Source organism: Eucalyptus grandis, chromosome 3 (assembly GCF_016545825.1).
Source record: "Eucalyptus grandis isolate ANBG69807.140 chromosome 3, ASM1654582v1, whole genome shotgun sequence".
Taxonomy (NCBI): domain Eukaryota; kingdom Viridiplantae; phylum Streptophyta; class Magnoliopsida; order Myrtales; family Myrtaceae; genus Eucalyptus; species Eucalyptus grandis.
The window spans coordinates 46,195,157-46,210,290 of NC_052614.1; the positions used below are offsets into that span (position 1 = coordinate 46,195,157).

At 38.5% G+C, this 15,134-nt stretch overlaps 2 protein-coding genes and 1 long non-coding RNA gene across 4 annotated transcripts; all 3 read right to left on the minus strand.

Annotated features, from left to right (window-relative positions):
• Positions 1-5,398: 5,398 nt before the first annotated feature.
• On the minus strand, positions 5,399-7,530 carry LOC104428753. Of its 2 annotated transcripts, XR_005549220.1 has the most exons (3): positions 7,016-7,530; positions 6,322-6,439; positions 5,399-6,057 (listed from the first exon to the last, which is right to left on the minus strand). It is a non-coding gene; the product is annotated as an uncharacterized LOC104428753 (long non-coding RNA). The 2 variants fall into 2 exon arrangements; XR_005549219.1 differs by lacking the exon at positions 7,016-7,530 and having other exon boundaries at positions 6,322-6,953.
• A 695-nt stretch (positions 7,531-8,225) lies between these two features.
• LOC104437535 (disease resistance protein RPV1) lies at positions 8,226-11,570 on the minus strand. Its single transcript, XM_039309654.1, has 3 exons — positions 10,378-11,570; positions 9,794-10,075; positions 8,226-9,716 (listed from the first exon to the last, which is right to left on the minus strand). Exons 1-3 carry the CDS (start codon positions 11,026-11,028, stop codon positions 8,226-8,228), a joined length of 2,424 nt encoding a protein of 807 aa, XP_039165588.1. The 5' UTR covers positions 11,029-11,570.
• Positions 11,571-12,282: 712 nt separating this feature from the next.
• On the minus strand, positions 12,283-12,816 carry LOC104439745 (TMV resistance protein N-like). Its single transcript, XM_039309655.1, has one exon. The coding sequence runs from the start codon at positions 12,814-12,816 to the stop codon at positions 12,283-12,285; it is 534 nt and encodes a 177-aa protein (XP_039165589.1).
• Positions 12,817-15,134: the final 2,318 nt, after the last annotated feature.

Consider the following 15,134-nt stretch of genomic DNA (forward strand, 5'->3'; position numbering starts at 1 on the left):
CACTACCCTCGTGCTACCACACCGCATCCTCTTACCCTTTGTTGTCTTTGTGTCTTGCTGTCACTACCGCCGAGTGACATCACGGCTCCCCCTCGGCGCCGTGAATCGTCGAGCTCTAGGGTTCGCGAAGCCGGGCCGTCGGGTCGGGTAGGATTTCGCGGGACCGGGTCGTCGGGTCGGGCGGGTCATTTTCAAACGATGGGTTGCTGGGCCGTGGTTAAAAGAGAAAGAAAAAAAAAATGAGTCCGGTCTCAAGGTGGACAACCCGGGTCGGATCCAACCAGGGGATCCGGCCGGGTCATTTTAATATTATAATATAATGTAATATATTTAAAATAAAAAATATAATTTATTTTCCAGAAAATAAAAAAAATAAAAAAGATCCATAGTTTCCCAAAAAAAACCAAAATTCAGAAAAAAGCCAAAAAGACTTATTTTCCAAAAAATAGTAAAAAATCCAAAAATCCCTTTTATTTTCCAAAAAAAAAAAAAAAAAAGGTCCCAAAGATGTTTTTCTCCACGAATGCATGGAAAATCCCTCAAATATCAAAAAACCTCAGGGTTTAAACAAGATTAGGTATCAAAAGGGCATTAGTGATTAACTAGTGTAATCAAGTCACCGATCCTAATTTCTCTGGTTGCGCAGGAGCAAGTATTTCTCCCGATACTTTGTTTGGGTTTCTAATCGACCCACCCCAAACCGATTAGTGGCGACTGTTTTAAAATTAACTTACAGGTTAAAAAAACTTGGACCATTAAGTCGTGAATTGGTGGACTTGGGAGAGTCCAGGCTAAAAGACCTAGCCGAACCATTAGCCTCCGCAAGGCGCCCGCCCCGATCGGGCGCCGAAAAAAAAGAGGTCGCAACAAGCATGCGCGTGGTTTTGTTTATTTTTTCAACTTCTTCTGAATAGATGCCTTTGTTCATCTGTGCAATTTTCGAAAGGATACGTTTGTTTATTTTTGCAATTTTTCACGAAAAGTTGCCTATGTTTTTAAGACAATTTTATATATACATGTTAGTTTTCAGAAGAACAGTGTGTGTAATCATTTTATCTTTTCGAGCCTTCTTTCTAAAAAAAAATGAGAGCCATCTTTTCAATTGTTTCCTAGAGAGATCCTGGATAAATACTGAAATTGTTGTCTAGTATTCTCATTTTGAGACTTTTTGTATCAAATTAATGACCAGTTATTGTGGGGCAAATAAATTCTTAAAGAAAGTGATATCATATCTCAAAGTCCGACTTGATTACTCTAAAAATCCGACTTCATTGTTCTACCCAATTTGAAGCCATATTTTCCCAACAAAGTGTAGATCGCATATTAAGTCTATTTACATAGCATATTTTGATCCAATCAAATAGCTTGATCAAACTCTATGCCATCCAGTCTAAGAGATTCTTTGTATCGAAGTTTGCCACCTAGTATAAAGTCATCTTTGCACTCTAGAATTCATTTTTTTCATGTCAAAGAAAATGTATTATCTCATAATCATTCTTTTCTTGTTCAAGATCCAAAATACTAAGGGTGCACATAACAAAAACTGAATGCATTCTACTTTCTATTGATCAAAATACTAAATCCGAAATAGAAAAAGCCTATTTCTCCAAAAACTTCTTCCGTTGAGCAGGTAATGCTTTGAGAAGGGTCCACATAGCTTGTCTGTGCAACTGTTGCAAGCATCAAAGTTGAGATGGAGCAGGTAATACCAATAAATAAATAAATAAATAAAACAAAATAACTTATTATGCAGGCATCTCCTGGGAATTCCCTTAGCAAAACCTTTTAAATTGTTTCCACAATGCTTTGCTGCTATTGAAATGGACATAACTTGCTCTTAGGGAATGTTAGCCAACTCGTTGGAACTCTATTACAATCTTCTTCTTCTTGTGATATGCATTTTTTCGGTGTGTAGGTGATGGACATCTTTTAGGTTTTTTTATTGGTATTTTTATTTTAGATAATTGCAATCACTTTGACATTGCTAAGTGTTGTAAGATAGATGGTTGCATCTCTTGCATTCCCACCAAATTGAGGAAATTGGAAAGCTGCACATAGGTGATAAACTGTAAGGGTAGCCTTTAAATCAAATCTTTAAGAACGCCTAAAGTGGTTTAGCAACTATATTTAAAAATGCCTTTTAAATTAAACACGTTACCTTTTGAATTAAACACATTAACAAAGATTGAATTTTCTTCTTCTTCTTCTTCTTTCTGTTATTGCTAGACGTGCAACTCAAATGTCAAGATGGGTTGTACCTATGGTAGCGAATGGTACATCTTAAGATAAGTGTAACTGAAAAATATCATGCATAACTGCACCTTCTTTTATGAGCAACATGATATTTGTGAATGTATGTTAAAAGTAGCATCTGTTTGGCTTCTGGTCATTCTCTATACAGTTCACCATTTTAAGAATTAGCATTATAACAGAAGCCTTTGGAAACTGATATAGATTAATCTTGAGATTTTTTCCTTTCCTTGTCCCAAATAGATTAATCAATGACTTGAAGCAATACTCTTTTCTCCTGAACATAACTGGAAGATCTTTATACGTACTAGCATAACAGCCCCCTGGGCAACCATCTCCCTCTAGTTTGGTTTGAAGGAAGCTTTTTGGTGCATATTTAGGATTTAATTACTGATAACCTATTTGGATTGGGGTTTGTAGTCGAAATGCAAGAAGTATTAATATAAATATCTGAAGTAGGCTTTGAAGAGGGTTCTCTGATGCATGACTAATGCTCGTTGATAACCTTTTTGGCTAGAATTTTATGAGAATCAATGAATGGAGCAACTGATATCTATTCCAATTGTTAGTTGCATAACTACTTACTCAACAGCAGGGGATCTGGTTGTAAAAACATGTAATGAATCTTGGGTCACATACCTCAACAGAAAAGATATTTGACTTGTTAAATTTGGTCTCTTGGTGTCTTAGTGAAACAGATGAATTCATGTGATATAAGGGGAGTGTAACTACAGTTCTGAAAAGGGACTATGGATTCAAGTAGAAGATTTCAGTTACAATAGAATTTGAGACCTACACAACGATATAAAATGAAAATGCAAAGCATTTATAATGTAGAATTTAAGATTTTATTTGCGTCACTATACATTGGTGATAGGAAAGTCCATGAATAGTTTTTTTCTCGTTAGACAGAGGGAATCTAATTTTTCTGATTTTTGTTTTAAACATTTCGAAATTCACAGAACGTATTTCGAGATCTTAGCAAGTGTAATTTCCAACTAGTTTTACCACTTTTGCATTTTTCCTTGCTCTTGAATCTTTAAACCATTTTTTTTTTTGAGCAAGTATCTTTAAACCATGTTAACAGCTGCAATTTTATGTGTCTCCATGTTTTTCTAGTTTTTCTTCCACAGACAATACGTTTCATAGCGTGATTAGCGAGCTGAGGGAGTTGTCGCCTATTGAGCTATCCACTCTTCCTCTTATACACAAGGTATTGCTCTCACACCCCCCTTCCTCTTCCTCCCTCTCCCTCTCTCATACTTTTAGCTACACTGTTCCATCTTCCTGCGGCTACTGGTGTTTGAGGTGAAAACATAAGGAGGGCTTCATGAGGATAGCTGGTCCCTTTGCGATTACTACTTTTGAATTCAGATTGAGTTACGGGTTCCTCTCCATTTCGGTCATCTTGCAAAACAACCCTAGTGGGTATATTTATGTGCATGGTGATGCTTTATTTTAGCTACTTAACACTTGTTTGACATAATAAGGAAAGAAGGTTATAGACTCTCTCTTTCTCTCACACGAATGCACGCACGCACACATGCATATAGGCACAGCTCCCTTAAAGGCACAAATGAAGAATTCTTCTTGATTGTGATCACTGATGGTACTTACTTAGTTGCAATTAGAATCCCTTTGCGATTTCCATATTTATGTACTTTGTAGTAGTTTCACTCTTCATTATTACTTGGAGGATGCCTATTTATTTATATTAAGGCTAGAAAAGTTCTGCCTTTTCTGTTTCCATTTAGTAAAAAGCTATTAGTTTCAGGTCTCTCCTCTTCCATTTACTTATAATCTTATGGATTACTCAACTTATCTCTGTTGATTTCTGTTAACTTTGCCAGTCCAATGGACATCAATGTAGGTGTGGTCATGGTAGGCCTTTTATTTGGAGTGTATCCGATATTTAGTCTACCTAAATGAACTATTAAATTATAACGTTTCTGCAATTTATGTTATTAGTTTTGTTCTTCCAATATCATGCACACACATATCATTGTGGGCCAATGTAGGTCGATATGATATTTGCGTTCAAGGTTTAAGCATAAGCTCAGATTAATTTTCATGACATTCCAAATTTTTAGTGCCTCCGACGCCTGTACAATGAGAGATGCATAATGCATGGGTTCAGCAGCTCGAAGCACTTTTCAACCATCCTTGCGGTTGTCATGAGAATGGGTCATGATTTGAGAAGGGGTGTCACTTGGAAGATCATCGCAGCAGCCAACTCAGGGATTGCAATAATTGTCAACACTTATTGAGACCAACATTTGCTACTTCTGTCCCTCTCGATTTGTCAATTTCTCTTGCTTTTTGTTCAAGTGTGAACACTTTGGAAACTATGTCTCCCAATTTAATCTTAATTGATCTACTTAAAGGAAACTATAGTCTCCCTTGAATGTTAATCTTAATATGCTTAAGCTTGCAATATAGAGTACAACTTCATGAATCGCTGAAGAGCAATACTATAGCCACTAGTGAGGAAGTTCAAAATTGTCCTTTTGTTTTGTGCAGCTAGATTTGCAAGTATTCTTACTGACTTCGATCCTTGCTTGCTTGTAATTCTTACATGAATTTAGTGCACATGGACCCAATGCATTTGGATCATAGAGTACAGAGAAGTCAGTTGACTTTCACTAGGTCTAGTATCTTGGTTTCTAATTCTTAGTCCTTCATTTCTCTATATTACAAAGTCGCATGATACGTCCACAAGCTCCAACACACATGTTGATATGTCCACAAGCTTAAAGTTCATCCAACGAGTCCAACATCTAGAACAACTGAAAGTCCAACACAAATGGACGCACCAAGAGCGAAATGATAAACCAAGCTAGAAACATCTAGGGAAATAGAGTCCCAAGAGTGGGGAGGAGAAAGCCTACGAGGTAATTGATACTGTTGTTCTTGTCTCGTGTTCGAACTTGTGCACCGAATGGCATTTGAGTTTTGAGAAGACGGCTGTGAAGAAAAACCACACTAACAAATATGCTTAGAACAAAAGTTTCCTTATCGCTTGAGCACCGGCAAGCGGTTTAGTGTTGTGTTTAGTTCACAAATGGAGTTCTTGTGGTGCCACCCGTTTACATATTCAACAAGGACAAAAGAAAGAAACAAGAAAAGAAACCGCAATAGTAGGACAGAGTAGAGTGAAGAAATGCAGACGGAACCCCCAAAAAGAGCAACTCCATGCATCCAAAATGAATAATTTGAACAATATGACTTCACTTTTGTACAGACACCAAAAGTATGTCACGTATTCTTTTCACTATCTTTTCAAACTAAACTGTGATTCACCTCCTTTGCATATTCTCCCAGCCACATCTCTCCAGCTTCCAAAGCATACCTGCGTTGCCCCTACGTCGTAGGAGGAACTTTTGAGTGACGGAGGTTGCGAATATTCCCCAAATTCTTTCAAAGCCATCTACCAGGGATGCTATGGGGCTCGCTGTCTTCCAGAACTCTATGTACACAGTGGTAGACAAAAGCAGGACGTGGGATGACCATCTCTTTACCTATAAGGCGTTCTACTTTATCCAAAGGTATGTGGATTCCTTTGAGTCATCTAAATTCATTGACTCTATCAGTGACATCCTCTTGCTCAGTCTGTCGTGCTTCTTCAACCTAGCCTTGAAGGAGTCGAAATCCCAGCTCTTACTGATTCCTAACTGCCATTTTCTCTCACTTATGTCTTGTAACATTAGTCATCAGCAATCAGTAAAGGCGAGCAGATTTTGGCAGACGCGTCTTTAACATGATAGCTCGATTTATCCAGTGACAGGAGGCTTCCTGTTTACCTCAGACCTGCAACAACACACCACGTCATCTATGTTTTGGCATGAATTTACCACTATGGAGTTCTTTTTACTATTGTAGAGGTGCTGGTTGGGTGGAAGTGGCGGTTAAAAAATGACAGAAAGTGCTCTCGAGTTTAACTAAGCCAGTATTCGCCCATTCACCAACCCATCCGAAGTCATGATGAGCTCTCTTCCAATCAGAAACAAAAACAGAAATATCAAACAAAGGCAAGCTTGAAAGCATTTGAGGTCGGTAGTGGGGATATCTTACTTCGCTGTTTTTTGGCAATTGGAACAAGCCACTGTAGAGTCTTCTCCATCTCAACTTTGATGTCTGCAACAGAGAGTTGCACAGAGACAAGCTTTATGGACCCTTCTCAAAGCATTACCTGCTCAACGGAAGAAGCTTGAGAAATAGACTTCGAATTTAGTATTTTGGATCAATAGAAAGTAGAATGCATTCAGTTTCTTGAACAAGAAAAGAATGATTATGAGATAATACTTTTTCTTTGACATGAAAAGAATGAATTCTAGAGTGCAAAGATGACTTTATACTAGGTGGCAAGCTCTGATACAAAAAATCTCTCAAACTGGACGGCATAGAGCTGGATCAAGCTACCAGATTGGATCAAAATATGCTCTGTAAATAGACTTAATATGCGATCTACACTTATCATAGTTCATTTGATACTTTCAAAGAATCGTGCATCTTTCTCAGCCAATACTCCAGATCAACGCAGTTTAAGGCAAACCAAGCAATTTTATGAACTTTTTTCCAAAGACAATGAGATTATAGAGCTTGGAAGACCTGCTCCATTGACTCACATATAAGCCATAAAAACCTGGTGGCGAAGGATTCTTCATCTATGAAATGAAGTTCATCTACGTTTCACTTCAATAAAAAAATAAGCACATTATAACAGAAGTTAAAACTCTACTGAGCAGAATCCGTAGAAAACCCTAACCTTCGAGATGCAGAGGACGTATCGGAGCCGCCAATGGGGCTTTGACAGGCGATGGCGGGGCTCAGGAAGCGACGGCATCGACAACGTCGGTGGCTTTGGCGTTCACGAGCAGGGGCGCTTCGCGGAGAAAAGAAAGAGAGAACAGTGCAGAGGTCGTGAGGATGAGGGAAAAACGCGACGGCGGGTCAAGGAGGCGGAGGTGGAGGTGGAGGCGCGTCGGCGTCAACGTCGGCGTTCTCTAGCAAATTCAGCGCTTTGCGGAGGGGAGAGAGAGCATATTGATTCAGCGCTGAGGTGCAGCGGCTCGGGAGGCGACTGCAGAGGCGGAGGCGCGTCGGCGTCGTGGTTCGCTAGCAGATTGCCTCAACAGGGTGGCTCGAGGAGGCAATGGCGGAGGCAACCGACGGAGGTGCGTCGGTGTCATGGTTCACTGGCAGATTCAGCACTTCACGGAGGAGAGAGAGAGAGAGAGCAGATTGCTTCAGTGCGGAGCCGGAGGCAGAGCCGTCGGCAGCGGGGGGACGGCGGAGGTGGAGGCATGAGCGCGGAACCACTTGCTGGAAATTTTTTCTCCGTAACGGGACGGAGTTTAACGGGGAGAGGGGCAAGAGAGGATAGAGAGGGTTTGCAGTGGAGAGAGGGCATCAAGTCAGAGCAGCTGCAGTGGCTCGGCGGGCCACTTTTAAACTGAGACGACGTGGACCGTCGGGACTGGTGTCAATCGCTGAATCGTTCAAAGTACAGATTATATGGAGCTGATAACATGACCCATACCATCTCCTCATAGCTCCCAACGATGCACATAGGCCCGGGTTTGACTTCCGACACAAGTCGCAATCTATGGAAACGTCACCAAACTCGCCTAACAGTGGGCATGCATGAATATCGGGATGCCATCCGTTTGGTATGGCACCTTGCAGTGATTCGCAGTGAGACAGTTCCAATGCGCACGACCTCCTATGTTTTGATAGCCTTCTACGTTTTGATAGCTCGGGTGAACTTTCCGGTGAACTTTCCGTGGACCTCCAGTTCCCACTTGATAAAAGCGAGTTTGGTAAATCGGGCAAACACCGCAGTGATCTACAGTCTTTTACATGCAACCACCTCAACCTATCCAGTTTTGATAGTTTAGGTAACCTTTCAATCGAGCTGCATGTCATCATAAGTAACTCCTTCAACGACTCGATTTCTCCCAAATCTCGAATCTCAATTAGCTGAGGGCACCCAAAGATTTTAGCTGTTCGAGCCTCCGTAAGCTTGATAGACCCAATATCAACAGCAAATTACAGCCCTGCACATTCAAAGAGTGGAGGCTCTCTAGCTGTTCAATAACGATCTCTCTTAAACCGCATCCATTGAGTGATAACTCAGACAAATATCTCAATTTGGAAGAGAGTGATTGTAGTATCGGTGACTTGACACGCTTTAATTCCAAACTACGAAGACCTAAAGGAAGCCTTGGGAGAGATTGAGGATGGTCACAATTTAATGAAAATGACGAAAGCTGAGGAGGCAATATGAGAGATTGAGGATCATCACAACATATGGAAAAATATGAAAGCTGAGGAGGCAGTGTAAGAGATTGAGGATCATCACTAGAAGATATCCATAGTGTTGAAAGCTTAGGAGGCCATTTCATGTCCATATTTCTACTACCACCGTACGCCAACCTTTCAAGATTCTCCAACATCCCAATGGCCTTTGGTAGCTCTCTTATCTTACTCCGGCTCATGTCTAAATAATTTAGCATTTTAAGGCATCCGATAGAATCAGGCATTTCGATAATCTCTAAATCCGATAAGCCTAAGTAAAACAAAGATTCCAGTCCTCCAATGGATTTTGGTAGCACCGTTACCTGAGTTTGTTCCAAGTTCATCCTCTCCAAGCTTTTGAGATCTCCAATAGAATCAGGTAACTCTCTTATCTTGCTGTGACTCATTTCTAAGGAATTCAATCTTTTAAGATATCCAATAGATGCAGGCAACGCAATAATCTTTGTAGAGGACAAGCATAAGTATCTTAATGACTCTAGTCCTCCAATGGCGTCCGGTAGCTCCCTTATTTGAGTTTGCATTAGGTTCAATTCCTCCAAGCTTTTGAGATCTCCAATAGAAGTGGGTAACACTCTTATCTTGCTTGAAGGCATTAATAAACGCTTCAATGATTCTAGTCCTCCAATGGAGTTTGGTAGACTCCTTATTCTAGTGCATCCCAGGTGCATTTTCTCCATCATTTTGAGATCACCAATAGAATCAGGTAACTCTCTAATTCTTGTGTCGAACAAATTCAATTCGAGGAGCAATCTCAATTTCCCAATAGAATCTGGAAGTTTTCTAAGCCGATCGCAACACACCAATGACAAGCATGCCAAGCCCGCCATCTCTCCAATAGATGGATGAAGCTCCCGCATGGACAGTCCTTCTAGCTTTAGAGTTGACAAGTTCTTTAGACGGAAAATTGTAAGAGGCACTACGCACAAGTCAAAATGGGGGCTTCTAGACAACTTTGACTGTTGCATTCCGACTGCAATTATTTCCAAGCGCTTTAGGCGCTCTAGCTTACCAATAGAGGTACCGATTTGTGGCGACTCTGGACAATGTTCAGCAAAAACCAATATCCTCAACTTTAGGCATCTTGAGAAGTCAGGAGTTGTCGAGAGATAGCATCTCATGAGATGTATAACTTGTAAGTCACTATTTTCCTACAAAACAAATTACAGTCAGAAAAGTAAGGCAAGGTAAATGACAGCAAACATATATTTGTGATGCAAAACCATACCAAGCATGGGCCCCATCCATTCCAGTTTTCAAGAATTTTGCTGTTTGAAAGCTTGAGCACAACTAAGTTTCGTAAACATAGATTGATCACCCGCAAGTGTGAAGGGCAACGATGCCAAGAGAGCCATTTTAAATTCGAGAAAAGATTCTTAAAGTCTCCCACCAAGTTTCCCCCTTCTAATTCCAACAACCTTAAGTTAGGCATCCTTGAAAAGCCTTCACTTGTAAAGTTGTGATCTTTGGAAAGTCCAGTTAGTTTGAGAGCTATGATGTTCTCCGTTCCCTGACAACATGAAAAGCATAAGTGAGCTTTTATATTGCGAAAAAAAGGAACGCATTCCGTGAGTAAATATTGCATTGACTTGTTCAATAAGTAAAGCATTATTGTTTGCTTCTACTTTCATATTGTAAATGTAAGCTATTAATAATCACTACATATAAACTTTTTTTACTACCTTCAGTCACTCAAAATTAATAAATTTAGTTTTTTGCAATGTGCAAAGCAAAAGAACACATTCAAAAACATACTCTAATCGAGCTAATGTTCCCTTGATCAAGAAGATGGTAACTGTGAATGAAATTTACCATTCTAGTCTTCATTACTTCCAACGCAATCTTGGGTTGCCAAAGTCTACTACATTTCCCAGGAACTTTGAGGTCTTCTCGTCGAACAATTTCTCTTCCAAGGTCTCTAAGCAAGTTGTGCATCAACAGTCTATCATCAACATCGATCTTTATCAAAGACATACCAATAAGGAAATTGATCTCAATTTTTGGGTAAAAGTCCAAAGCTTTCCACATATAATATGGATAGATTCTTTCTTCACCAACATAAAAACAAGCAATATCAAGAAAAATTTCTCTCTGTTCTTCACTTAGCATTTCAACACTAATCTTTAATATCTCAAAGATATGTTGATGGGGAGCTGACTGTAATTTCTTCAACGCTTCTTTCCATATTGGTTTGCTTTTGCGATAAAGAGAACAACCAATAACTTCGAGAGCCAAAGGAAGCCCACCAGTCATGTGAGTAATATTACAAGAAATATCATCATAGTCATGTGGAGGGTAATCCATTTTGAAAGCGTGCTTGCTAAAAAGTTGAAGGGCGTGGTGATAATGCAACTCTGTCATTTGATAAAGTTTGTACTCTTCGATCGCTAGATTGTTGATGTCCCTTGTTGTAATAATGATTCTACTCCCCGAACCAAACCAATCACCCTTTGCTGCAAGCATAGAGAGTTGGGCCCACTCATCTATATCATCAAGAACAATAAGGACTTTCTTGTGGCAAAATCTCCATTTAATGTAGTTAATCCCTGCATCAGAGTCAAAAATCTCCACTGGTTTGGAGTTGAGAATTTCTGACAATAATTGCTTTTGTAATTGGACAATTTTGCCATCCTTTATAGCCTCTCGAACACCCGAAAGGAAGCTGTACCCATCAAATCGACAGAAATTTGGTTAAAGACAACTTTGGCAAGAGTTGTCTTACCGATGCCCCCCATGCCATGGATTACTAGATAGCGTACATCAGGAGAACCTTCATCTAATAGGTGCATGACATCTTCAACACGATCGTGAATTCCAACTAAATGATCAGGCAGAATTTTTTCTCTTTTATTCAGTTTGATCAAAACTTCAGCGACGATTGATCTAATGAGTTCACCTTGGCTGTCATATTTGATACAAAAGGGTTTAGTCAGATCTATCGCAGAAAGAATATTAACGTATCAAGGTTAGAAATATTAGAAGTTAAACACAAACCAACTAAGGGAGAGGGGGTGGAGGGGGCCCCCTCCCAATTTTTTTGTGAGATGGGATAAGTAGGAAAAAGTCAATTGTAAGTAAATTGCCCCCCCTCCAAAAAAAAAAAAAAAGCTGAAATATTAATTTTACAAAAGCTCTAGCTCTTTTACAAGGAAAAAATATATCAATCAAAATCCATGTGAATGTACTCAAAATGAGTTAATTATATAAGGTAAATGTTAAACTTTACAAAAGATGCTCCCTCGTCCATAAATTGTAAAAATCGAAATCCGTGGACTTTCTTCCTTTAAATATGCAAAATTTGTTTATTCCTTTTTGATTGCTCAAATATTAGTGCTCTGTTTTTCTAGTTTTGCATGGTTTAGAATAGTAATAGCCAGAACAATTGCTTTCTTATTTCAAATCCTACACAAAAGTTAAGAATAAGTATTTCTAGTCTATCTAAAAGTTGCAAATGAAATAATTAATTCAAAATTGATTTGTCGAGTCTTTCTAGAGAAATTATCTAGTTTTGACAAGAATTGACTGTTTATTTGATTGAGTGGATGTATAGTTAGTAGTAATTAAATGTGTGAATTGAGTGATAATTTGATGAAAGAGAGAGCAATGGGTAGTTTTAACTTTTGATGCCAGGATGAGTATTATTAATATCAATTAAATATCTAAATCAACGAAAAATGAAAAAAAAAAAAAAAAAAAAAAAAAAAAAATACTAAAACCTTACCCTGTATCTTTGAGATCCCATCCTTTGACATGAGCGACCTCCATCAAAGCCTCCTTCCATTGCTGCACTAGATTGCTGCCGAACTTCTGCTCATGTTTTTGGAAAGCATCGTGGTATAGGCCGGTTTTGAGTTTGACATCGTTAGGATCCACATCGAAGAAAATCGGAAGGATCATTGTGTTGTCATCTCTATTTCTCAAGCAATCCAACCTGAATGCAAGCTCACGAAGACACCACGGACTAGATGCATAGTTTTTAGAGAAGATAGGCATAAAGATTGTGGAGTTCTTAATCGCGCGCTCTAGTTCGCCTTTGATCACTTCGCCTTTTCTAATCTCTTCATCGTCTCTGAAAACATGAATCCCAGCTCCATCCATGGAGTGATAGAGGCAATCGGTGAAACTCAGGCGAGTGTCGGGCCCTCTAAAATTTAAGAATACTTCAAATTCAGCCCCTAGTGACAGCTCGACATCATCTCTATCGGTCATGACCGCCGCTTTTCCATGCGATGAGTCCCTTCTCCTCTTCATCTTCAGGAGCCAAGGTATTATGAGGAGAGATGCAAGGGTAGTGTCTAATAATTGTGATTCCGGAGGATTTATGGACGAGCCGAATGAAGAAATTATAATCCTTTATTTGATGTTGTCTAGGCCAGATTCGTGGAAATTAGGGTAGTTGACTACCAGTTCCCATTTCCCTCTTTTCTTAAGAGAGAATTATAGTAATGGGTGGGGACATCGTCGTAAGCATAGATATATAATTCGAATTCAAAAGGAATAAGGAGTCTGCGTGATGGAGATTCTTTGAAACTAACTTACAACAAGCAGCCAGTCATGTGGGGACAAAAAAGTATCAATCTACGGAAAAAAAAAAGCATGAAATATAAGGGACCGATTAAATTGAAGAGACGGCACTTCCATTCGCCATTTGTTGTATTCAATGAGTGAGGACATCATCTGTCCATAATTAAATTAATATAGAGAAAGCATCCATTCATGGATTACATTCTATTTGATTAAGTAAATTATGTTCCATAGAGTTTACATTTCCAATAAAAAATATTTAGGGAAAAATGACAAAAACTTCTTTTCAAAGTAAAAATCTCTAAGATGAAATTTTTTTGTTGGACAAAAAGTTGAAGTCAAACATTTTGTAACAGGCATGAGACTCTTATGGTGATGCCTAAAAGCGGTAGAGAAAAAGAAAATTTCTTTTCTTCCCCTCTTTTTTAAGTATTATCTTCTTTTTTTCCCCGCTTTGTGATGAGCCAAAGTGTTGTGGGAAGTCTCCATTGCGCATTTTCTTGGAAGGACGGAGAAAATTTCCTACAATAGAAAATTAAATTTATGCTAATCTAATTAATAATATGAGTTTGATTGCACTTCAAAACAGAAAATACATAATTTCGATTGATTCCAGTTTTCGTTCAAAATTATTATACTAACTTTCCTCAGATCACAACTGGACAAAGGTTATTTGATTTAGAAAGTTAACAATGCACCGATGCTCTACCCCACGCACCACATGCATGCGTGGCCAGTTGTCGCTCGAATCTTCACGAATCACTCTCCATTGACGGATTCATCAACTTTCAGAGATCTCTGACCAAAAAAAAAAAAACTTTCAGAGATCTACTGTCCTCAAATCTTATGTTCCTTCAATCAATTTGTTCTGTGAATAATAACTCGTCTAATTTATTCGCACCGTGAATAATAACTAGAAGACTTATTTAAACTTGAAAGTTTGTGATTTGTTTCTAAATATGACTAAACTGTTGTTTTAAGGGCAATTTATAATGGATCTTCCAATCAATTTCATTTTTTGTTGAACACCTGAATTTCTTTCAAAGTGATTTTCCGCAAAATCAACCATAAGAAAACAACTCATTTTTCTTTAAAACAATTTTCTTGAAATTATTTTCCATTGATCATAAAGTATATCAATTGATTTCACTTTGCGTTATGATTGGTCATATGAGTTTGATTACCATTCAAAATGGAAAATACCTAACTTCAATTGATTCCACTTCACGTGTTTTTTATTAATCTAAAATCTTTTGCACGCACTAGATAAATCCAATCGACGTGTTGGGTTGGGTATGGAAAGATGCGCATTTGAGTGGGTTAATTAACAAAAAATTATATTAGCAAGGTGTCCGCATTTCATAAAACAATAGTTTCATAAAAAAATTAGAAACTTTCAATTCTACCACTGTCTCGCATTATCTTCCCACATGTCACAAGAGGACGAAGGCTATCTCATTCAGACAGCTGGTAATGCACCATAAGCATGAACCCCTTCCCTAATTTCAAACTAAGAAAACAAACAAATAAACAAACAAACAGAAGTTGTACTCTAAAATAATACCTAATTGTGGTAGGCAGGCAAGACCAACGGGACCCAGTCAATTGACAAAAACGAGGGATAACGACAAAACTTGTTCATATGTCAATATGAACAGATGATGATGTTCTTTTCTTGAATATCGGACGGCACTTTCCTTCACATTTTGTTCTATTCGATGAGCGAGGACTCCCTCCGTGCATATAAAATTGGCCCGTGATTTACGTGAAAGTATGATTCCACGAAGGTTCAATGCATGTAATTATCTTTTCAAATTTAAGATAAAGAAAGCAATCCATTCATCTAAATTCGATTAAGTAAAATATATCATATATAGTTACAGTTCAAATAAAGGAAAAATAACACAAATTTCTATTTCAAGATAATAATTTCTAAGATTAAAATTTTTTGTTGGACAAAAAGTTCAACTCGAGCACTCCGCGACAGAAGAGGGATTCCTATGATAAGGTCCAAAGAGGCAGCTTGAACAATTCTTTTTTTCCCC

Coding starts and splice junctions, on each gene's coding strand:
- LOC104437535 (XM_039309654.1), bottom strand. CDS start 11,028: ATGCTTGCAGCAAAGGGTGATTGGTTTGGTTCGGGGAGTAGAATCATT. Junction 10,076..10,377: donor AAGTAATGAAGACTAGAATG/GTAAATTTCATT, acceptor TCATGTTGTCAG/GGAACGGAGAACATCATAGC. Junction 9,717..9,793: donor ATGGATGGGGCCCATGCTTG/GTATGGTTTTGC, acceptor TTTGTTTTGTAG/GAAAATAGTGACTTACAAGT.
- LOC104439745 (XM_039309655.1), bottom strand. CDS start 12,816: ATGAAGAGGAGAAGGGACTCATCGCATGGAAAAGCGGCGGTCATGACC.